At 35.4% G+C, this 26,025-nt stretch overlaps 1 protein-coding gene across 6 annotated transcripts in view; it reads right to left on the bottom strand.

Annotated features, from left to right (window-relative positions):
* The window catches only part of WDR7 (WD repeat domain 7), a 391,118-nt gene that overhangs the window by 259,493 nt on the left and 105,600 nt on the right, over window positions 1-26,025 (bottom strand). For all 6 annotated transcript variants that reach the window (XM_027118597.1, XM_027118595.1, XM_027118593.1 and 3 more), the window contains 4 exons: window positions 20,402-21,171; window positions 18,997-19,085; window positions 5,278-5,396; window positions 3,472-3,595 (listed from right to left, as the gene is read on the bottom strand). In XM_027118597.1, coding sequence (XP_026974398.1) covers window positions 3,472-3,595; window positions 5,278-5,396; window positions 18,997-19,085; window positions 20,402-21,171 — 1,102 coding nt within the window. The remainder of the gene's footprint in view (window positions 1-3,471; window positions 3,596-5,277; window positions 5,397-18,996; window positions 19,086-20,401; window positions 21,172-26,025) is intronic.

Genomic DNA, 26,025 nt, shown 5'->3' with positions numbered 1-26,025 from the left:
AAGGACAGAGCTTCATTATCGGAAGCAAAATTCTCATATCACTCAATTAGGACTTGGCTTTTATAAAAATTTGTGAACTGGATTTTCAGTTAAGGCAGAGTATTGCTCCTTTTTCCTCCCCAGTGATTGTTGGTTTACTGCCAGAATCCCTGGGCAATATAAATTAGAGTGAATTCTGAGGTGGTGACAATAAGGAGAACAAAACTATAGAAACCAATACAGGAAAGAGAAGTGGACTGCCAACCAGCATTCACTACGTGTATCATGTACTGTGCTGTATGCTTTACAAAAAGCTTCCCCTCCAATGGTCTCAACAGTCCTAAGAAAAGCAACTGGTTTCTGACCCACTGCTTTCCTTAGGCTCTCAGACAAACCTACAAAAGGCTGTTACTGCATCATATACCTAAATAAAATTCCAGAAGATCCCAGTCAGTAACGCCCAGTTGATCTGAATTGTCATCTTAGTCCCAGCTCAATCACCTACTGAGTGTGAAGTCAGAGCAAGTTCCTACCCACTTTAGTTACTACCTCCAGACGCCAGGTCTCTAAGAGGAAGGGCTATCACAGTCCATCAGCCCAGGATGACCTTCCGCTCTTCAGGTAAAAGCAGTTTCTGAGTTTCAGACAAACATCTAACAAAGGGACTCTTAGACCAAGCTCGGTCATAACTTAGGAGCTGTCCATATTGCTTAGGCAATTAATGCATATTTTTTAATGCTCGGATGATTAAATTATAAGAAAATATCTGATGTACGGTGTATTTACCAGACGTATTGCTTAATATTTTACCTACTTCAGTGATTAAAAGGATTTCTGTGCTAGAAAGAGGCGTTCAGTCTCTAAAGAACGCTTTACGCTGCCACTTGCCACAGCAATCACTTCCTCAAACATAAATGGCCGTGGTAGAGCGATTTCGCTACAAGCAGGTTGATGGCAGGCGTGGGCTGTCCACCAGCTGGCTCCAGAACCTTTTGATCCCTTTGGACAGCAAATCTGTCCAACAGCCCTATATGGTCATTCCTTATTTTTTGTATGCTTTCTTCTCCTTTCACACATTCAGAATCCCTACTCCTTTAGCTTGACAGCCTTTTATTAAAATAGAAAGCTCTCAGTAAAGCAAACTAAGACTAATTTTACACTCCGTCAATGTAAAAGTTCCAGAATAGACTAACATATTATAGCAGGGGTTGTTAGTATGAGGTGTTTTAGTTACATGCAGAATGCCTATTTGTTTATTCTTTCACTAAAAATACAATTTTATAGTAAGTGATAAGATTAAAGTTTTAAGTGAGCCAGCCTTCTGTTAATTTATAAAGTACTCCTAGATACTGTTGCTAAATACCAAGAACTTTAATTTACGTAAATGGAAAGGTTTAAATTTGACATAAGAACAACCTAGTTTGTGCTTGTTTAAACAGTGATGAAAAAACCACTCTCTTCTTTCCAGGAAAAATAAAATAAAATGGCATCCACCACCATTGCTAATGGCGCCTCTCTCCCAAACTGTCAAAAATACAACACTGTACTAACCTCTCATGTTTTCCTTAGACCTTTATATGCAATCTGTAATTTAGGCTTAGAATTGTCTTTTATTCTTCCCCTATCTACATTTTGGTCTGGTCCCATGTCCCACCTTCTGTAACAGCCTCCCATCTACTCATTCTTCTTTAATCAATCTTCCACTCTACACTAGTCCATTCTAAATAAAGCTGTCTTGAAAATGTTTCTCCATATTTCCTAATTTCCATAGTGTTCTCCTCTTAAAAGAATCTCTAGCAATTTGCTATTTAGTTTCATCCTCAGTCTACTTTACAGTACTATACTCATAGTTTGTCCTTAAATTTGAGCATCTTATATTCAATAAGGTTTATGATGAGCTGATGAGTTAATTCTATTTTCTCGAATACTATGAAGTTTATAGCCACAAGATACTGAACAAAGAGCACCAGCCAGACTATCCAAATACTCAAAAGGAGAGATTTTTCATCCCAATTTTTTTTTTTATATTCTACAAAATTTTAAACCTATACATACTTAAATAAGAACTTTAGGCCAAATACCTTACATAGAGTCCATATGTCTAAAGACCCTGGGATTTTTAACTTAATTTCCTTTTATTAAAATAGAAAAGTTCCCAGTAAGCAAATAAAAACCAATACTCTCTCAATAAACAGTCCGTTACCTATTTAGGTTAAAGAATTTGTAACTAGAGTTGTTAATGTGTGATGTTTTGGTTATATGTGAAATATATATTTGCATTTTTATAGATTATAAATGTGTTTATTTAACAAATATATAGAGCTTGCGACTGCTTAGGTACTGTTCCGTGTGCTTAACAAAGATTCACTCACTACATACTCAAAATAATCCTATAAAGTCCTACTATATCATCTTCATTTCATCTGTGACAAAACTGAGGCTGAAGAAAGGTTAAGTGTCCAAGGTCACATACGAAATTAAACAACCACTACAGTCACCACTGGCAAACACCTGGTAGACTTACACCAGTTATAACAATTATAACCCTTTTTGAATCTTATTTTCATTTTCTATCTTATACAATCATGTATTGTTTGTCTTGACATGTATAATGAGTATCTCATAAATGAGAATAACTGGTATTGACAAAAGGTCACTTAAAATGAATGCACCTATACCCAGGACAAATTTCCACAGTAAAAAAGTTTTTTTAAAGATTCACTGAGACTTTATCCTTTTAAAAAAGTGAAACTGATTTATCTTATACACAGTATAACAGGCTAAACTTTTAATTCTGAATTCTGCTTTAGAAGAATAAAGAACGAATTAAATGATGAGTTGGGAATGAAGCATACTTTTCCTAAAAAGAAAAAAATTATCACAGTGCACTGTAACTTTTCTTCAGTGTACTTTAGACCTAGCAGCATAATTGCAAAGGTTTTACTTTACAGAAGCTATTCCAGAATTGCAACAATTTTTCCCATGATCTTTCCCAGTCCATTGAAATTATACTCTTTTGAAAGATTCTTCAGTCAAAATCCTTGCTATTTTTCTCTTTTTCAACTGGTCTAAACCTACCAGATGATTCTTAAGGATTCACAATTCCAACTTCCACTTGGAATGATCTGCCTTGTATTTGTACTTACATATCAGATCAATATCTAAAAAGTTGGTACCCACAATCATAATAATGAAATAGGCAGAGACAGATGCTAGTGTTAACAGGGTAGAATTTTCAATTCAGGGTTAACTTTATAAGGGGTCAGTGAATTTGTGAATATTTAGATATTTATTTTACATAACTTTTTACAAAACCAAACTCCAAACCGTAAGGATTCAGAAAAGGAATGAGCAGAATTTGAGGATCCCCTGTTTTCACCTTAAGGTCAATGATTCACTTTTGGTAATAGGCAGTAGCAAGCGTAACTGCAAGTTTTGGTACTTTCCTACACATGCATGAAAAGCTTTGTAGAAAAGCATGAGAGCTCTTACGTGACATGACGTGGTCCATGTACTGAGGTAAGTACGGAGCCCAGGTATCAATGGCCTCCTTCCGTCCTGCCTGCTCTATTCTTCTCAGTTCTGCTAGAAGCAGGGCCTGTGCGGCTTCTCTGACCTAAGACCACAGAACCAAATGCAAAAAACGGAAGCAGACCAGTGAGTGAGGTGTTTAAACATGAGCAAGTTCATAATGAAAGAAAGCTAGAAAATATACAAACCACATTTATTTACATGAGAAATACTACTAACCAAACAATGAAGTAAGTACTAAAGTTGAATAAACTGGATGCAAGCAAATCAAAGACTTTCAGTTAATGATCTCACTTAAAAATACTTTAACACTAACAGAATAATGTTTGACCGTTTCATCAGTTTGGGGTTTAAAACTTCATTTTCCAAGGCTTGCACAAAAATATTCTTGTACTTTAATTTGGCGTTTTAAATTTTTTTAATTTCCATATAAATATTATTGTTAAAAAATCACTGTTAGAATTATTAAATGTTTTCTCTTTCAGCCTGAAGAAATTTAACCTTGTCTAGTGGATTTCTATCTATTATAATGCTAAATAGATATTGCTTACACAAACATATATGTATTAATCCACACAATTCATGTATACCTTGTTTGTTTTCAACAAACAAGCAAATATATTCCTATGAAATGGCATTAATTCTATAAAAGGAAACTATTTTTCAAAATTATATTATCTCAATTTTTCTTTCAACATGGCACACACTTTTATGTTGCAGTTTTAGTTCAGTTTTGTTTTATTTGGGCCAAAGTGCCACACCCATTGGTTCAAAGAAGCTAGACAACTGTCAAGGTATGTACCAATCAATTTATTGAGTATTTATAATTGAAGAGATAACTCGGTAGCACCTGATAAGAATTCAAATAAAAATTGTTTTTAACTATAACTAACTTTTGAAGTGAATTCAAACATTATTCAAATGCAAAACCATGAAAATTTCAGTATGCTGCAATTCCACTTGGAGCTGAGGGAAGGGACAGGATGCTATTTAAATTTGGTAAATTAAAACTTTTGAATGACATAAACTGCTATAGCTATACGGGTCAAATGCTATAATAAGCAAAATCTCCATAAAACATTTCCAAATCCCTGGTGATATTATATTGCAAGCAATATCTAATACCACACAAGTCCATTAACACAAAATAATAGCTACCATTTACTGAGCTCCTACCATGTGTCAGGCTCTGTACTTACTGTGCTACTTGCATTATCTTATTTGATCCTGACAGCAATCCTGTGAGGAATATATTATTATCCCCACTTTACAAATGAGCTTCAAATAGGTTAAGTACATCGCCTAGGGTCACAAAGTTAATAACTGGCAGACTGATTTTTAAACCCAGGTCTGTTCTAATTCCAAAGACCTTCCCCTTCTATTATAACACAGGACCTTCCACTGGACTATGGTTATTCACTTAGAATTTGATTGATGTGATTATACCTGAATGTGCAATCTGGGGGGGAGGTGGGCTGTATGTATGTGTGTGTGTATGTATGTGTATGATCTGTACAGAAATCAATACTTAAGAAACTGTTCCATAAGTATATAAAACTTTTGGTCAAATACTCACTAGATTAAAACAAAAGTTAACAAATATGCAAGTTGAAACATTACTGTTTAGAATCATTGGATCCGTATTTTCTATCACATAATAAACAGGTGATAAGAAGTTAGATAAAAATAACATTTCTGTTTCAAATTTACACTTGTCCAGTGCCTTTTTAATGTTTTTGTTTTCTATCCACATCACCTCGATATTACCTCCAAGCATCGATCTTGCCATCTCCGAGCCAGCATCTCTAGAAGCGGGGGCCTAAATTTGTCCAATCCCAGCAGGTCTGGCAGCATAACACAATGCATAGCAGCCAACTGACTCCATCCTGTTAAAATGTAATATATTATAAATGCTTTGGCATTCCCCCTAATTCCAATATTTTTCTGCATGTAGGTATACCAAACCTAAACCAAAAAGGGGAGATCTGCTCAATTATGTTATGATTTCAATTTATTATTAGGTATTTGGTACAAAGATAAAACAAATGTATTTCATTTCTAAATGTATTTCCTCTCGAATTTCAGCTCTAAGAACTCTAAAAGTTTTAAAAAAAATAAAAATAAATTTCCACATTAAGTATATACCAATTCCACAAGAAAAACACATTTCTAAACATTCCCTCTAAAATAAGACATATATTCAGGTTTAGAAAAGCACAGAAGTAAACACATACCAGAGCTCTAGATTTGAACCTACTGACAGTTAAAAGGGCACTCACACAGATATCCAAAGATAAGTTCATGTCACTTAAGGCCTGGCCATCTGGTATTACCTTCGTATCAGTCAACAGAGATGTTTTCTATTCTCTGTCAGAGGGCCTTTAATTAACGTACTTATTGATCCCTTTTCTTACAAAATGAATCAGAAGTTTAGTCACAATCATAACTTAAGTAAACTAACACCAAGTTTGAGAGGAAAAAATGAATTCCTACATTCCCCCAAATAAAAACAATCTAAAATTTATAAAATTTTAAGTATCATTAACTCTAATCTATGGGAACAAAAGTTGTTTTTTCCAAAATTCTATTCCACAATATGGAAACTGATTATATAAAGATAACAATGTAAACCACTGCAATACTTAAAAGAACTAGTATCCAGACATTCTCAAGTAATCATTTCCACCCTATTTTAAAAGTGTTCATATTACAGGGTGAGTTACCTGTGACCACAAAATTTTAGCAAATCAGTGTTCTGAAATAATCTAAGCTGTAGTATTCTAAAACAAAAACAACAAAAACCCTACCATAAAACTCAAAATGATTATTGGGATTGTTAAAGAGGGTATGAGTGAGAGAGAGCGAGAGAGACAAGCTACCTATGTAAAGATTCACCTTTTCAGTAAGGAAATTCTCAACAACTAAGAATATATAATTACGTTAATTAAGGTGATGAGCACACACATTTTAGATTATAATTTATTTTCAACAGAGGAATATATATACATACATATACATACATACATACATACACAAATATATATAAAAAAATTACTACCTAGTAACGTCTTAAATGTTTTAATGTCTCATAAAAGTATGAAGTGTATTAATGAGCTAAATTTTAATATGAAGATGATTCTCACCATGGTCCAAAGTCAACAGCTTGTTTTTGAATCAACGAATTACTACCTTTCACAATAGCTTAACAAATATGACCCTAATTATTTTTGCTAAAATCCAATCTTAACATACAAACCTTAGTACAGGTCTATGACAAGGAAACCAAACAAAAAATGTGTTATACTTTTACGGTACCATGTTTTCTTTCCGAAGGAATGATACTTAGAACATGGGCTCTGTATTTTGTAGATATTATATCATTCTTTCTGTTTGAATAGACTGGTATTATTGCTTTTAGTGAAGAGTTAGAATCATTCTGGGTTACATATGAGATTTTGTAAATTTACTCATTTTTATATTATATAAACTGGTGAAGATTGAGCCCACAATGAAGAGACTGGATATAACTCACAGCTCACAAGTTCCGTTAAGCTTCCAGTCAGTATAAATAATCCTAGATAGCTCTTGGGGAATAAAGATTTGTAGATTCCATTAACATTTTCAGAGCTCCAAAAATACTTTCCCCTCTAACCAGGGCACATGTTGTGTACAGAGAATAAAGAGTGTCTGTCACAGAGTAATGATACATGTAAAATAAATTAATTAGCTCTAACACCAGAGATCACACGGCAAACATCATCATGAAAACCAACCCCCTTTTTAATGCCTACTTCATATCATAGATTAGCATCTTTGCACTCCTTTAATAGCCTTCTAGATTACAGGAAACATGGTTTATACCAACCAGGAATAACATTACATTTTTATAATCGACCCTTATTACCGACATTAGCAAATCAAGTTATAAAATGGAAACTTTAGGATCTCACACATAACAAAGCAGATGAATGTGTAAATTAGATAAAAAGAACATATACTAGAATAAAGCACAGATTGAAAGAAAGTTGTTAGAAAGTTGAGAGAGAATACCTTCATTTACTAAGAAACAGGTATGTAAAGCAGGAGTAGAAGCAGGGTCAGAGCCAGAGTGATCAGCATCAGACCGAGCAGAAACGACAGGTGCAGCAACTTGCAGCAGAAAATAGAAGAAATAAAAGGGGAGAGAATTGAGATACAGCGGTTTCTGAAAAAAAGCTCAGTGTTAGTGAATACTAAAGAACAAGGTTGGCAAAATATAGCAAATGTAGAACTGAAAAATGATGCTTTAATCAGAGAGGTATGATCATTAAGGATTATGGCAGTAAAATGATATATTTTATTGAATAGCAATCACAGTGTAGTTCAAACCAAAATCTATTTATAGTTGAATGATGTGTCATCTAATATAAAAAGAAGTTCTAAAATAACTAAGGCTACAATGAAAAAAATGACAATAAACATATTAAGAATTCACAAAAATGTAATTCAATGTTTAAAATGTATCACATGATGAAAAGTTTATTTTGGTCTTCGGATTGTCATTTTTTTCTAATAATTTATTTCCTAACATTATGCCTAAATTATTTTGTAATCTCTCCAACCAATATTCACTGAGATCATTTCAACTTATTACTCATTTTATAAAAACTCAATTTAAATTATACCAACTTTTAAAATATAACAATTTAAAGTTAAATTAAATATACTTAACTCTTGTTAGAAGACTAACATAGCTCCATTCTTCAGTTTAAAAAATATTTTTATGATACAAATGCTTTATATTCTAAAATAATTACTGTGCATGCTATAATCCTTATAGAATAGGTAGAACAACACCCACCCTCCCCCCAAAAAAGTTATGTTACCAGGAAAATGTTCAGCTTAAATTATCACATGAAAAGGCAAAAGGACCGTATGGTGCACACATTCTACAACTGAAGGTCAACGTTAAGATTTAGAGGTCACCATTTGACACTTCCTTCCTATGGAGAAATTACCATATGTCATGCACAAGCATCTTCAAATTAATCCCTCTCCTTTCTTCTGTCATTGAACAGCAATAGGTTTGGGCTCCTGAACAGATTAAGCATTGTCTGCTGAATGATATGTTTGCTTTTCATGCAGTGAAGTTCTTTTGTAACTATAGGACAGTTGCATGAAAACAACTTTTCATAATTTCCTCACGAATGCATCATAATGTCAATCAGACACGTGTGAGGTAAACCGGAGAACTAAAAGAAGTATATGAGCAGTAATAAAAAACAGAAAATCCAACTCCATAAACCCTAAGAAGCACCTCTTGCACACATGAAAATTTTATCAGGGAAATTATCATTCTTTTTATTATAACAGACCTGTTTTTTGTTCCTTATGAAATTACAAGTACTTTATAATGTTATACTTATGAAAGGATTAGAATTACTCTCAATTGTATATTTCATAAGATCTAAGAATTCCATTGTAATCTTGCAAAGAAATCCGCAATATTTCTACATATTCCATTGAATAATTTCTCATTTTTAAATCATTTTTAAATACAAATTCAGTAATTATGGCCTATAAAATATTCAATTCCCCATGCAAAAAGTTGGTAAGCCTTTGGTGGCAAGGAGTAAATTTACAGGTTTTAGCTTTCATGCCACCAAAATTGTTGAGCAAGTTCCTCTGGTGGTTTCCAACAGTTGGGGTTTTCTATAATTTCACTTTAAATAAAGGAGAAATTATTATTCCTGAAAAGTCTGGGTTAACTTCACCTGACTTTATCATTAATTCTGAAAGGACACTAGAATGGTAAGGTGAAAAAATTCAATACAAACAAACCAAAGTTTAGGAATGAGTGATCATTTCCCTAGCTAGGTCAAATAAGGAGTGGGATTAAACTATAATGTTTCCCTAAATCACAAGTCGAAAGGACACTAGAAATGCTACTGGCAAAACTGCTAGAATATGTCTTAATAGAATAATGTTCAATATGTATAGCTTTATTTGTAATGAGAGAAATAAACAGATGCTCTGAGTATTATATTTCTGGAGTCCTGTTTAAATGGTATTGCAATGTAGAAAAAGCCTTTTACACTTTCCTTTAACAAATTCTGTGGGCACTTAAAATAAAAAAAAAATTGTAATAGAAATCAAGGAATCAGATTTACTATGCTTTAAAAATCTCTGCATCATCATCAAGAAATACTTTATTCAGACTACCTCATAACTGAAACTGCAGAATCTAGAACTGTTTTCATAATTCATTGAGAATACTGAAATTAAACTCTACTACGGCTTTAAAAACTGTCCACGTATAGAAAAGTCAGCAATAGAAATTAGAAGAAAAAAGTACACTACCATAATAAAAAGCTCAAGATTTAATGACACAAAATAAATCTGAATAATTTATGTATGGCACTGAACATCGAAGATTTATACCATAAAACATAAGCAAGCATTTAATTTCTTGAAATAGAAAAGCTGCCATGTCAACTTTTTGCTCCTCTTACCAATGTGCTCCTCTTATTAAGGATCAGTAAAACACAAGGGAAAATAGTCTCAGCACAGCTTCAAAATGGTGACAGAACTGACACAAGTTCTCTTATTTTACCTGAGAAAGTTCTTTAGGTAATGTTGCAGCTAAGAGCCTCTTCACAACAGCTTACTCTCACATGAAAAGACAGATGAAGATAAACATGTGTGACAACATATATGTGCACACATATGCTCTGGTTTCCCTTTAAATGGCATATATAGAAGTACTCAAAATGACAATAGCCATGGTTTCTGTCTTTGAACAGGTCTACCTCAGTCTTCCTTTGAAATCTAAATCTAAGCTCCATTTTTGCCAATCGCCATTGTGATATGAAAAATCTATATAGGGAAGAAAGCAAACATACTTTTGGTAGCAAGTGCTCCCTACATATTGGTCTAAACCTCATTACCCTCCCAGCAGATATACACAAATAGCCCTCTCAATACACTTTTCAGAAGAAAAAAAAAGATAGCCTAGAAGGTACAGAAAACCAAATGCAATGCTGAAAAAGGAAGTTTTTTCAAAGCTAAACACTAAAAAGATAAATAAAATTATTTTACAATGAATCACTTTATCTGAAGTGTTATATGAGAATCATGAAGCTTTGAGAGGGAGAGGATAGAGGAGGAGAAAACATGAAAAAATTAGAAATGAGGAAACACAGTCAATCACCATGTACTTAATACAAAGGCCTTCCACACTGGGTATGCCATCTAATACAGAGATCTCAGAGCAACATCTGCCTTTCTGTAAACTTCTTTTATGTCTACACTTTTATCTTAGGTAGACAGGCATTCTCATCATCTTTTAAATCAACATGAAGCATTAGGATAAATCATTAACCAAACATCATAAGGAAAAAGGATACCCTTAAAACATGGTAAGAGAAGAGCACAAATAGCTAAGGGCACTAAGGGAACACAAAGCTCCAGGAAGGAGAAAGGAGGAGGAGCTACCGTAAATCAGAATGAGTAAACAGCCCAGGATGGTACTCTGACAAACAGACAGATATGCATCAAGGCAAAATACGAAAGTGTTGATAATGTTTAAAAAATACAGTAACACTACTTGCCTCTAGATCACCACTGGATTACATTAGAATTGGAGTAAGTTCAGAGGGAGTGATAGTTTTATGTTGGCCTATAACTTCAATCAAAGAGTCAAAACAAAGAAAAACCAAAAGAAACGCAACCTTTTGTAAAAGGTCTCCATTAACATGCAAAATAAATAAATGAGCAAGATAAAAAACATGTGGAGAGAGTTCAGTATAGTGAAAGATAAAATTATAATATAAAGACTAACTTGAATTAGACATATGAAGGCTATCAAAATTTTCTTTCATTTGATTAATGTAATCAGTGCCTACTCCATGCCAGGTACTAAGCTAAGCATATAAAAACATAAAGATTAGACCAAGATGCTGCTCTCAAAGTACTCAGAGTCTGGTAGGAAAAGCAAATAAGCAGCCAGCTAAAATCATAAACTGCACTCCTCTGATCTCCTCCACTAGATATAAGCTCCCTGAAGGCAGGGATCTCTTGTCAGCCCTTACAGCCTCAGCTCCTAGTTATTGACATATTGACTCTAGAAGCATAAAGAGTAGGTATCTATAGATTCATTCAATCAACAAATATTTACTGAGCTCCTTCTATGTACCAGCCACTGTTCCAAGCACTTGTGACAGATCAGTGAACAAAAAAGAAAAAACAGCCTTGCCCTCTGAGCTTCCAAAGCAGACCAAAGTTAGAGCTTCTGCAATTAAATTATAGCTATAGCAATTTTTTTTAAAGGGCACATAAGTTCAAACACAAAATTTTAAGGGATTCGCAGCCCTCTTCGTTAGCCTGACATGGGTACTCCTAGTTTTTTGCTATAGATCCTGGAAAAGGATGGTGAGTAACTATTGGTTATAATTTAGGAACAACTACCTCTTACTTCTAAGTTTAGACAACCTAAATTGGATCCACTTCTTAAAAATAAAATTGCAAATAATGTAACATAACTTTAAGTTGCCTAGACTTACCTCCACACCTACCCCTGAGTAAAGATGTAACCATTAACATAAAGATATGGTCACAGTCAAGATAAGCACAAGAGGCACAGACCAAAGACTTTCGCTGTGAAATTACTGAATTGATAAAGAGAAGTACAATATGTCAGAATATAGAAAAGCCTAAAGCCATGGGCAGACTCAGGGATGTACGACCATGAACAAAAATTTACTTGGTTGACATCTCTGATCCCTTCCTCAAGTGAGATATTTTATAAACTGCAAAATCAAGTATCTAATAAATGAATACTGTCTCTATCAAAAAGTACGACTGTCAGTAAATGTTAATTATTGTAAAACACTGAATTAACAAGCCAACTGCTAGACAAAATAAACTTCTTGTGAAGAAATTATTTGCCCATGAAATACCCTGATATTGTTTATGAGAAATTATGTTAGCAAAACTATTTATATCATTTTTATTCTCAGACCCAAATGCCTGTAAAAGGTCCAATTCCCAGCTAAAGTCTTTATTCCATATAGATTATTTTGGAGCTGAACAAGTATTAACCAACATAAAGTGACAGTTTATCGAAAAGAAGCATATTCATGTTTGCAATCCAACTTGAAAATAGATTGTGAGTCAATGTGGGCTACAGTGGGAGTCAGGAAAAGAAAACATAAGGAAAGATGAAAATGTTTAAAAGAAAACCAGTGTAAAAGAAGTCAGAGTAGAGAGATGAGACTAAATAATACTCTGCTGAAGAGCAGTCAAGGAATCAAAGCCCTTTATCTGTACAGCACCACCTCCTACCCTACATTGGTTATGTTCATGTGTTATCTTCTAGATAGACATAAACTATTCAAGACAGTATACACTAGACTAATCCCTCTGTACCCCAAATAGAGTTGTTTGGAGGAAAAACAAAAGTGCTTAACAAATATATGTTAAAGAAATATTACATTTCAATATTCAAATAGAAAATGAGTACCTTCATTTACTTTATGTAGACAAGCGTCTGTGCTGTTCTAAATGGAAATTCCTAAATCTATCACCTTAAGTAAATGCTTTAGAAAAAGACAATTTTTAGTTCCTTCTTCGCCGCTCTCAAGACTCAAGGCTTTTCCGAGAGGAGCAACATTAAAGCACTCCAACTTTAAAATCCTCAGATCTGGCCAAGGGGGCAAATTCAATACCATCATGGTGGTGAAATATATAATGCATCGTTGATCAATAAGAAATAACAATTCTAAAGGTTTACGCACCCAATAAAGAGAGCTTCAAAATATATTAAGCAAAAATTGATAGAAATGCAGGGAGGGATAAACATATCCACAACTGCTGCAGAATTCAATACCCTTATCTAAACGATAGAACCAAGTGGGCAGAAAAATCAGCTAATATATGCTAAACTTGAATACTCTTAAGCAACGTGACCTGATATTTATAAAACACTCCACCCAACAAGAGCAGAATACACAGTCATCTGAAGTGCACACAGTATACTGACCAAGAAAGACCATATTTAGGGCCATAAAACAAGTCTCAATATTCAAAGAATCCAAACCATACAAAGTATATTATCTGACCACAAATTAGAAATCAATAGCAGACAGATTCTTGGAAAGTTCCCAAATGTTTGCAAATTTAACTCAATAATAAATCACCCAGGGATAAAAGAAAAAGTCGAAAGAAAAAGTAAAAGGAAAACATATCGAAATATGTGGGATGCTACTAAAGCTGTACTTAGGGTAAATTTGTAGTGCTGACTGCCTATATTAGGAAAGAAGAAAAGTTTTATATCCATGACCTCAGGTTCTACTCTAAAAAAATAAAAATAAAAAATACAAGCAGGGCTTCCCTGGTGGCGCAGTGGTTGAGAGTCCGCCTGCCGATGCAGGGGACGTGGGTTCGTGCCCCGGTCCGGGAAGATCCCACATGCCGCAGAGCGGCTGGGCCCGTGAGCCATGGCCGCTGAGCCTGCGCGTCCAGAGCCTGTGCTCCACAATGGGAGAGGCCACGACAGTGAGAGGCCCGCGTACCACAAAAAAAAAAAAAATACAAGCAAATTTAAAGCAAAAGAAGTGAAATAATAACAAGCAAAGCAGAAATAAATGAAATAGAAAACAGAATAACAACATTAAAAACTGATGAAACCCAAAGCTGGTTAAGAACTACAAAACTGCTAAGTTACTAGCTAGACTGATCAGGAAAAAAGAGAAAAAACATAAGTTATGAATAATAGAAATGAGATAGGGGATGTCATTTCAAATCCTACAGATATGATATTGAAAGGAAAATAAGAGAATATTAAACAACTTTTTGCCAATAAATTTGACACAAATTACCAAAGTTCACCCAAGATGAATTTAAAAAAAAAAAAACACCTAAATAGCTCTGTATCTATTAAAGCATTTAAATTTGTAGTTAAAAAAATCTTCCCATAAAGAAAACCCTATGCCCACATATTTTCACTGGTGAAACAGATCAAACAAGTAAAAAATAGTATCAATTCTACGCATGCCCTTCCAGAAAACAAGAAAAGGGATAACATCCTAAGTCATTCTGTGAGACCAACATTATCCTGTTACCAAAACTGAACAAACACATTATTGAAATGAAAAACTCTAGACCCAAATCCCTCATGATCATACACATAAAAACTCTTAACAAAATTTTAACAAATTATACCCAATAATCTATAAAAAGGATAATTCATCATGACCAAGTGTGATCTACCCCAGGATTGCAAGGTTTCTTAAAATTCAGAAGTCAATGTTCTTGGACTTACTGAGAAAATAAAGGAGAAAATTCATTTGATAATTTCAATGGATGCAGAAAAATCATCTGACAAAATCTAACATCCGTTCATAATTTTAAAATCTCAGCAAACTAGGAATAGGAGGGAACTTCCTCAACATCCAGCTCATCTAAGAAAAACTTATAGCTAACATCATACTTAATAGTAAAAGACTGAATGCTTTATCCCTAAGATTGGGAATGAGGCAAGGATGTCTGCTCTAACTTCAATTCAACATCAGTAAGTAACCATCAATCGTAAAAAGTTTTTAAAAATTAATAATAACTGGACTTCCCTGGTGGCGCAGTGGCAGGCGACATGAGTTTGAACCCTGGTCCGGGAAGATCCCACATGCCACAGAGCAACTAAGCTCGTGTGCCACAACTACTGAGTCTGTGTTCTAGAGCCCGTGAGCCACAACTACTTAAGCCCGTGTGCCTAGAGCCCGTGCTCTGCAACAAGAGAAGCCACCACAATGAGAAGCCCGCGCACCGCAATGAAGAGTAGCCCCCGCTCGCCATAACTAGAGAAAGCCCACACACAGCAACAAAGACCCAATGCAGTCAGAAATAAATAAAATAAATAAACTTATTAAAAAAATTAATAATAACAGCATATTGAATCCCAAGGAAGTGGGAGAAGAGCGGAATTTAGTGAAACAGGAAAAAATATGCATTTGAAAGGATAAACAAAGGCACTACGGATTAAAAAGATTGATAAAGCCCCAGTAAGACTGATTAAGAAAAAAGAAAGCTACAAATGATTAATATCAGGAATAAAAATGGAGACATCACCACAGATACTACAGAAATTAAAAAGATAAGATGTTATCTTTTCAAATGCAAACGCATTTGAAAATTTAGAACTAGAAAAATCCCTAAATATGTACTACTTAATGAAACTGACACAAAAAGAAACAGAAAATTTGAAGTTCTATAACAATGAGAGAAACTGAACCCAGAATTTTACAACTCCCCACAAAGAAAACTCTAGGTCTAACCCCAGCAAATTCCACTGCACATTTATGAAATAATTAATGCCAATCTCACACAAATTCTACCTAAAAATGGAAAAGGAAGATTCCCCAATCCATTTGCCGAAACTTGAATAAAGTAAAACCTTACATAAATATTAGAAGAAAACGTTTTCCTAAATAAAAAATATTAAATTAAATGCAACAATATATAAGATAATAATACATCACAAGATTGGTTTTATTCTGAAATGCAAAATTGGGTTGTAAATTCATCACATTAATAGAGTAAAAAAAAATTATATAGTCACCTCAATAGATACAGAAAAAGCATGATAAAATCCAACATACACTGATGATAAACACTTAGCAAAGGAACAGAAGAGTTAATTTCTTAAATTATCTGTAAAAGCATATAGGAATTATCACAATTATGAAATCTTAAAAGTTCTCCCTTTGATACTGGAAATAAAAAAGTTGTTCCATATGATTGTCCATATGATCAAAAGAATCTACAGAAAAGTATTACCTTTAATAGGTGAATTTAGCAAGATTCTTTGATATAAGGTCAATATACAAAAGTCAACTGCATTTCTATATCAGGGGCACAGAAAATGAAGAAATTTAATATCAATTAGATATTAAATAGAGTATTTTAAAAATCTAATATCTAGGAATAAATCTAACAAAAGAAATATAAGACCTCTATATAGAAAACTATACAGAGTTATGATAGCTAAATAAGACCTAAATAAATGTAGAGATATATCAAGTTGATGGATTAAATGAGTGAACCCCACTAAGAAAATAATTCTCCCCCAAATGATCTACAAATTCAATAAAATCGAAGTTAAAATCACAATAGGCCTTTGTGATAATAATAAAACAGTTCTAAAATTTATACTGAAATTCAGAAGGACAAGAATAGTCAAGACATTCTTTAAGAAGAATGGGTGGGAAGACTTGATCTATTAAATATCAAGTCTTATTACAGAGCTACAGTAATTAAGGCACAATGATACACAAACAAATCAAAGTGCTCAAACAGCTCAGAAATAGACTACCATATATAAGGACATTATATTTATGACAAAAATGGCACTGCAAAGCAGTGAGGAAAGAATCCTCTCTTTAATAAATCATGCTGTACCAATTTGGTATATGGAAGTAAAATCAAAACAGGACCCCTGCTTCACATAATACACAAAATTAAGGTCTAGGGAGACTATAAACCTAAATGAGAAAGGTAAAATAAGAAAGCTTCCAAAAGAAAATAAAGAAGAATATCCTCATATCAGAGTAGAAATATCAGGGTAATTTCTTAAATAGGATACAAAAATATTAATCAGGAATGAAAATACTGATATGTCAGATATACTAGCCATACCAAAATGGCTAAAGTGAAAAACATGGAAAATATTAAGTGTTGGCTAGGATATCTTACCAGCTATATATGAGAGGTCTCACTGATCCATATCCCAGCTAACACAACAATTTCCATCTTTTTCCCCTTAGCCAGTATGATGGATGTATATGTCTCTCACTTAGGAAAACATGTTAACATTATCCACAATTAAAGCTGAAGATAAATATATGCAGAAATTCCACTTTTGGTTACATACACAACAGAAACGCTTCTAATATACACTAAGATTCAAATACAAGAATGTTCATAGCAGAATTATTTATGAAAATGAAACACTGGAAGTAATCCAAGTGTCTATTGACCAAGAAATGGATGAAAAAATTGTGGTCTATTCATTCATCAGAATAGTATACAGCAATAAAATGAACAATGAAAATGAACAAACTATAGTCACGTGCAACAACACTAATAAATCTCACAAAAGTAGCCAAACACAAAAGAATGCATGCTCCATGACTAACTGAACGCATATAAAATTCAAAACACAGGCAAAACTAAACCATAGTGTTTAGGGATTTAAACTTAGGTGGTACAACCATAAAGGAAAGCAAGGAAATGATTTCCTAAAAGTCAAGATAGTAGTTACCTTTGGAAGAGGAAGGTATACTGATTGGGAGGGAACATGTAGGAGGCTTCAGGAGTACTGGCAATGTTCTATTTCTTGTCCAGGGATATAGTTACATGGGTGTTCAGCTTGTAAAAATCACTGAGCTGCATATTTGTTTTGTGCACTTTTCTGTGTGTATTTCACACATACACAAGTATAAAGTTATCTAATTAAAACTTTTATATATATTCATATAGACTATTATAAAATGAGTATAAAGGCTTGATGAGAAGACAGGGGAATAAGAGAGGTGACCACATGGGGCTGGAAATGAAGGATAGGAGTGGCATAGAGAGTGGGATAACTTATCTTCCATAATGAGAAGCTACGACACAGTACCTAAAACTAAAAACCAAGTATACCATTTAAGGATATTAAAGTTAGGACAAACAATCAGCTAAGAGAGCAGAGGACTTGTTCTAGGAAAGAGGAAAACTGTAGGCATGAAGTTGGAGGCCTATTGTTCACCAAACAAATTTTGCGGAACTGTTCACTGACTCTTTAACACCTTAAACAAATTTTTTGAAAAAAGAACATCCTACAATGTCACCATTTACAAGCACAACCTTCAACTTAGCCTAAAGGAAAGCTCTCTAAGCAGAAGTGACTCCCCCCTGAACTCTCTTGTCAAGTCCTAAAATGAGTGTAAAAGAAAATAAAGGAAGAAAAACTCAATCTTTCTTCTATCCCCTAACAAAACAAAAGCTATGAACAAAAAGTTAAAGTATATAATGACTAAATAAAAAGAAACTATTTCCACTGTGGATTACAATGCATGAACTACTGGCAAACGACACAAGGATAGCTATAGTATGGAAATATGAATTTAAACATTTCTAAATGTAGTTTAAAAAATAGACATAACTTATAGACTCAAGATACACACATTAAGGCACTAGTGTTGTCAAGTTAAGGTGCCCCTAATGCATAAAAATTAGGCCAAAGACAGTACAATAAAATTACGTGAAATACGCTCATTTATCAATTTCTAAATAAATCTGATTTATTTTTAACTAACATCTTAATTATCCATATTTACATCTGGAATATAACAACTTTTCTCTATTTAACAATCTGAGACAAACAAAATGTTATGATTATACATTAGCTATGCCTCCTCAGTTTCTACAGCTGAAATGTCATGTCAATTACTTAATAAGATTTAATTTTACCTTGTTTAATCTGTCCTTGCACAATATTACTGGAAGTTGGAGGAGAACCCCTTGCCTTAGAAAGGTCTGGGGTGCCTGGTCTAGGTGGCCTTTAAAAAGAAGAAGAAAATACATGTATATACACACATTCATAGTTTCATAATTCCAGAGCCATTTAAAATATTAAGCTTTCTAGTTCCAAATGAATTGCAAAAGAAACACATAACAGAACATTTTCAATTTGCTGTTCCAAAAAGATAGGGGTTTTTTGTTTTGTACCTATTAACATTTTCCGTTTCAGATTTTAATACAGAAAATTAAATGATTAACAAATAGCAAGTAAAAATTTTACATCTACAGTTTATGCTTTAAACTAGTTTAAGAAATATTTATGAACACTTTAATCTACTACCACTGACAGATAAATATCATAATTAACCCTTCATTCTTCAGTATTAGCATGCTGATATTTCAGCCCACCCCACATCATTGGTCCAAATGAACTTATGGAACAATATACTGAGTTTCAAAAAATTCAGCCCTACAATCTGAAAAAGGTAATAAGGCATTAAGAAATCTTCCACTCCACAGGCAGACTGTCCCCTTTTGAATTCCAGCCCTACCATTTTACTACTTGTGTGACCCTGGGCAAGTTACTTCACCTCTCTGTGTCTCAGCTCTATCATCTGTAGCAAAAGGATAATAAAAGTACCTACCTTATAGGGGTAAGGGCATTAAGGAGATAACATCTGTAAAGTGCTTACAACAGAGCCAGACACTAGGTAAGTGCTACTTTAGTACGTTAGATTTTAAAAAATCCTAAATGTGGTCGGCTCTCAATAAAGTATAATAAAACCAGAGTTTAAAAAGTTGTCTTCATGACTTCTGGAAAATGAGAAATAGCAACTCAGGTTAACTATGTAGAAATATTACAAGAATACTCTCCTGCACTTTAAAAAGTTGTTTCCTCTTTTCCCAGAGAAATTCTGACTATACTTCTCACAAAATGCTGAAGCCAGCCACTGAACACTTACCATTCATCACCATGGGTCACACATTTTAACCAAATATACAATTTGAATTAAATGTTAGTGCAAACTGTAAATAGATACAATCTAAGATTATATTTACTGAAGAGCTAGTCTATAATTTGTTAAAGCTAAACTCTGACCTACTCCCTCATTCTAAGTTTTTTTTAAATAGCTACTAAATATGTCTGAGTATAGATAAAACTGTACAATTTGATAATATTTTGTCATGCATGTTGTATTTAAAATTTAAAGGGGAAACACTGAGGTGACACAAAAATGCCAAGGTGTGTAGAGCGCCCCACCCCCCCAAAAAAAGGTAGTAAGAAGTGACAAAAATAAAACAGGTTTCTTTTTTTTTGAAACATAAGAATAAAATCAAACTATCATGGTCACACCTGGTAGGGCCCTTCTTCATATGATCACCAATAAAAGTTGCATTGGTCATACTCATTAAGGTATTTGCCAAAGATATGATAGACAGGAGATGCTGTGTGGTGACGGCCCGGGACACTCCGTAAGTTCCCTTTCCTACTCCCTCCGTCGCCAGCAGCTTTCTTCCTACTTCTGCTTTCCCATGTGATAGTTTACAAGCAGCCTGATTATAACCAGGAAGCATCAGTGACATATGACCCCCTCTCGATAAGAGGCCGAACGATACTGTGCAGTGGGGTTTCAGCATTCCAAGGCGATCAAGACAGACTTCATCCAGAACATCATTCAAACCCCAGGCATGAAGGCAGGACATGAACAATTTTGCTGTGTCCATAGTCAGATTATACTCTAACAGGGTCAGTGGCTTAGATTTGCTGGCCCGATATTCGGGATCACCTTCTTCCCGCCTCTGTCTCATTATCTCCTCATCCTCCTCTTCATCATCAAGGAGATGTTCCTTTATGTTCTCTTTGATAGTTTCTTTCACTTGTTGGAAGAGAACTGCTGCTCGTTTTCCAGTTAGAAAAGAGCCCCCTTTGTCTGAACCGCCAGATGCTTTTTGCAGATTCTCTGGGGAAATAAGCGCAGTATTCGGCCTAGAGGCTTCTTCAGTCAGGAGCTGAATAATCAACGCTTCCACATCAAAGAAAAGCACATGTATGTCCGGGTCTGTTAGGTTTGTCTTTATTGCTTGAACCATCAGGGAGTTATGAGAATATTTAGGTAAATTTCCCTGCAACAAATATTTTTAAAAGATGGCTATAATTCAAAGTATTTAATTTCATGCATTCATTAATGAACAATAAATAATCAAAGGGATTTAAATGCTTATTAAGTTGTCTTTTTAGGTATCTGTATCATTAAAAGTAACACATTAACTCTGCCAATCAGCAGCATATAAAAGATATGAACTTAAACAATTAGAAGAACTTTACGCTGAAACAATTATAACACTGTCAATTAACGTTTTAAAAAAAAGAAAATGAAAGTTAATTATTGAAGCAGGGAGTCTTTTTACTCATAGAACAGATTAAAAATTGTTTCAATAACTTATATGCAAATTCTATCTCTAGGAATGTAATACTACTTGTTCCACCCGAAAGAATAATGCATTCATCACAGCTACTCATCCTTTTAAGTTGCTGCACCATCAAATTCCTCCTTTTTTACTTTACCTCCAATCTCTCCCTCTCCATAAATTCTTTTCCCTCAATAGAGAACATGTTCAAGTCTACTTAGAGTCTTTAAAAGTGTTATCCTTTGACCATGTTCCTTCTTCTATTTCTTTCCCAGTCTACTGCCCCTTTTAGCCACATTTAAGGAAAGTAGTAGACTAAGCCAGTGGAAACTTTTCAGTCCCTCTCCTCGTTAATCTCTTTGCAGTATCTCTGACCATATCCATAATCTCTGACATTGTTGATTTTGCTAAGAGAGACAGAAAGAGAGAGAAAGTATAAAAAGAGCTTCCCAGAGAACACATCTTAATGAGCCTTCTAGTTCTGACCACCCTTCTCAGTCAGCTGCCCTGAAAACTCATTCTTTCTCCCATATTAGAACTATCACCTATATGCAGGTGGCTCCCTAATCTCCATCACCAGCCAGACCAGCTCCTGAAAGAGTTTCAATCCTACAATTCCCACTGCTTGTATCTGGATGTCCCATAGAACCTTGTAGTTAATCTGTCCTAATCTCCACCCTCCCACTAAACCTGCTGCATCTCCCAAATCATTGGTTGAGAATCATTCTTCTAATCTATCCCCACCATCACCATCACTATGTTCAGACCCTTATCTCCTCTTCTCTAAACAGACATCACTGCCCCTAGTCTCTCCTTACTCCCATCCTTCACAGGCCACAAGACTGCTTTCTGAAGAACAAATCTAATCATGTCACTCTTCTGCCAAACACTGCCATTATCATGGGTTATTAAGAGAAATAGAAAATACAAAATTAAAACTAAATCAAAGTATAGGTGACTAGTAAAACAGACAAATAGTCAAGGAATATAAGGGAAAACCTACTCAAATGAATTGTCGAGGAAATAACAATAACCACAAGATACCACTTATAAAATTAGCAAACAGTAAACACACAAAAAATACTTAGCCAGGAGTACAATGAAAGTCAGACCCACACACTGCAGGCATGAATTTAAATAGAGCCTTTTGGAAGAACAATTTGGCAAAATACAGCATGAGCCCTTAAGATTGTTTGATCCAGTACATTTATTTCTAGAACCCTATCCTAAATAGTCAGAAATACAAAGACGTTCAGTGAAACAGTGTCCATTATTTTAGATTGAAAACAACCTAAATAATCCAACAATAAAGAAATAAATAAGCATACCCATGTGATAAATATTGTAATCACTATAAATCATGCTTCCTGGGCACATTTAACCACATGGCAAAATGCCCATGTTCCAATTTTAAGTGAGATAAGATTACATATGTGCACATACGTACACACACACACACACACACACACACACACACACACACACTATACAACAGAGTATAATTCTGATTTCATTTATTTAATGCCCAAGTATGCATTTGAGCACAGTGACAAACACTGGAAAGAAATACATGAAAATGTTCATAGCAACCACTTTTTGTGATGGAGTCATATCAGACTTACATTTTCTTCATATTTCCATATATTTCTTAAATTGTATATAATCAATATGTATTATTTTCATAATTAGAAAATAATGCTCTAGGATAAAATACAAAATCCTTCAGCACAACATTCAAGGCCCATTACAATTTGATACCAGATATTTTCCAGCTATAACAAACAGGCTCTAGCACCATAACCACACTCCCTCACCCATTAATCCCTTTATTTATTTCTTTACCCAAAATATTCTTCTTTGCTCTACTCCAATCCCTTCTCTTCCATCAAGACCCTAATTCTCCCGGGAAAGTTAGCCCACAATGAACCCAGTTCCCATAACATTTTCTGTACTATATATCACAAACCTGTAAGCCTTGGCTATATTTATATAATTAGTTCTTTTATGTATTTACATTTTCCTGTACTCTACAGGAACTATACCTTACTCATCTTGTGTAACCCCATGCGTAACAGAGTACCTGGCAGAATGAACAAAGAACATAAAAATCTTCATAAAATTATTTTAAGTGGCTAATCAACTCTTCACTCGTAAAATTACACTAAGTCCCTTTAAATGGTCTATCGTCTGTCTCAGTCCTCCTCCCATGTGACTATGTTCCTTTCCAGCTTAAGAGGCTTCAACAGCATTTTATAACCCAAGGATAAAATCTTTGCAAAGACTTCTTTGCAAAGCACAAAACAGCCTCCAAAATAGACTGCTGCCGACTCCCCCAATTCCATGTCTAACCACAACCCTGCATCTTCTACTGAAACCAAATTAAACCACTTGTGCCTTCCAGAACCATGCAGTTGCAGACATTTGTACCTTTGCATTTCTTATGCCAGGATCATGCTCCTTTCTCATTCTCACTGCTGCCACTCAAGTCATACTTCTATTCAAACTTCAAGAAGTATCTCAAGTGGCTGCTCTTTCAAAAATTATTTCCAGAATTACCACTAATTCTGCTTCCTTTGTATAAACCTCTGCTCTGAATTGAATAAATGGTGTTTAAAGGAAGGTAGAAAATAAATATTATTTCCATACTATAGCTTAAGAACCTAAGGTGCATAAGCAGTACAGATCAATTTACACTACACAAAATATGAAGTAAAAAAAAAAAATCAAGACTTTCTGAATTTCATTCCTCTGTTTAACTCATTCATTCCACATTTACCCATGTTTGTGCAAGGCACTAAGGATACAAAGATAAATAAGACGATTTTCTAGTCATGCAACTCAAAACTAATGAATAATGAAATTACTATGTAGGATGAATGGTGTTACAAATAAAGGGCAGTTGGAAGGTACAATAAGAAACACAACAAAAAGGGACTTCCCTGGTAGCTCAGTGGTTAAGAATCTGCCTGCCAATGCAGGGGACACAGGCTCGAGCCCTGGTCTGGGAAGATCCCGCACGCCGCGGAGCAACTAAGCCCATGTGCCACAACTACTGAGCCTGCACGCCACAACTACTGAAGCCCACACACCTAGAGCCTGTGCTCTGCAACAAGAGAAGCCACCGCAATGAAAAGCCTGCGCACCACAACGAAGAGTAGCCCTTGCTCACAGCAACAAGAGAAAGCCTGTGCACGGCAACGAAGACTTGATGCAGCCAAAAAACAAAAAGAAACACAACAGAGAAAGAGAAAGTACCAGCTCCACCTTGGGTGATCAGGGAGAACCTCACCAAAGGGATAACTTGAGGTATGAAAGGGCAGAAAGATAGCAGGATGTGAAAAAGGATAAAGGCAGGAAACATCACAGGATGGGTGTTGATGTTGATGACCAAGACAAAGAATGCAAGGCATGGTTCACTGAGAGCACAGATGTCCACACTAAGGCTTTTGAACTTTCTCTTGCAGGCTTAGGAGCCATTAAAACAGGGCTTCTCTCAGAACACCAGGGATGCTTGTTAAAGTACGGGTTCTTGGGCCTGATATCAGACCTGAATCAATGTCTCTTGGAATGGATCAGAATCTGCCTAATGAAACCCTAGATGGCTTTATACAGTAAAGTATGAGAGCTCCTATCTAATGGCTTTAATAAGGGGAGTAACATGATCAAATTTAATTTTATAACTATTTATCCACCAGCAATGTTGGCTGAAAAGAAGCAAGATCAGGATTATGAATATAAACCTGGAGGAAACAGAAGCCATCCAGATGAGGGAAGATAAAAGTATGCAATAGTACTGACAATGTAGATGGGATGGGTTGAAGGACACATACGCTAATGTTTTATTTCTCACACCACCACGCTTAGTATTTCCTCTTTCAAACACTAAATGTGTAATGTCAAACACTATGTTTAGAAGATGGCAGTGTGGGGATACGCCAAGTTAGCATCTCTCCACAACTAGGGTGCCTGCCGGCCGCTGGTGGAGAACTCTGACACCCAAGGAGGTGGGAGGAACCCCCAAGTGAACTGGTAGGAAATGGGGGACTGAATGGGGAGGAGAAGGAGAGACCAGATAGGATTGGTGTCCCTGAGGCTGGGGAAATCAGGAGAGGCAGGCGGGAGGGGCCCTCAGGAGGAGTGGGAGAGGAACAGAGGGTGTTTGCGCCACACACCTAGGCACAGGGAGCCTGCTGAGCTCCCAGGCTGGTCCCCTGCCCTCCAAGGCCCCACCCAGGCCGCATGGGTCCTTTGGGGCACAGGAGGCAGGCAAGAGAGATCAGCAGAGGCAGGGAGAGGGGCCCTCCCGGAGGAGTGGGAGAGGAGTGGAGGGCATTTGCCCTGCCCACTCCAGCCCAGGAAACCTAGTGGTCTCCCAGGTGAGGTCCTCCCACGCCCTGAGACCAGGGGTGGGGGGCACACCTGGGCCCCTTCTGTTCCTTGAGCCTAACCCCCACCCCCAACAGCCCCCAGGGCCTTTTCCAGCCCTGTGGCTCGGGAGCATAGGCCCCGCCCACCACCAAACCTCACCCTTGCTTACGCCCCGCCCTCCACAGCCAAGGCGTTTCCCCT

Source organism: Aethalodelphis obliquidens, unplaced genomic scaffold (assembly GCF_003676395.1).
Source record: "Aethalodelphis obliquidens isolate GAN/ISIS:26980383/991018 unplaced genomic scaffold, ASM367639v1 scaffold19, whole genome shotgun sequence".
NCBI lineage: Eukaryota > Metazoa > Chordata > Mammalia > Artiodactyla > Delphinidae > Aethalodelphis > Aethalodelphis obliquidens.
Note: the sequence above shows the minus strand (reverse complement) of the source record. Positions and strands in the feature narration are given on the sequence as shown.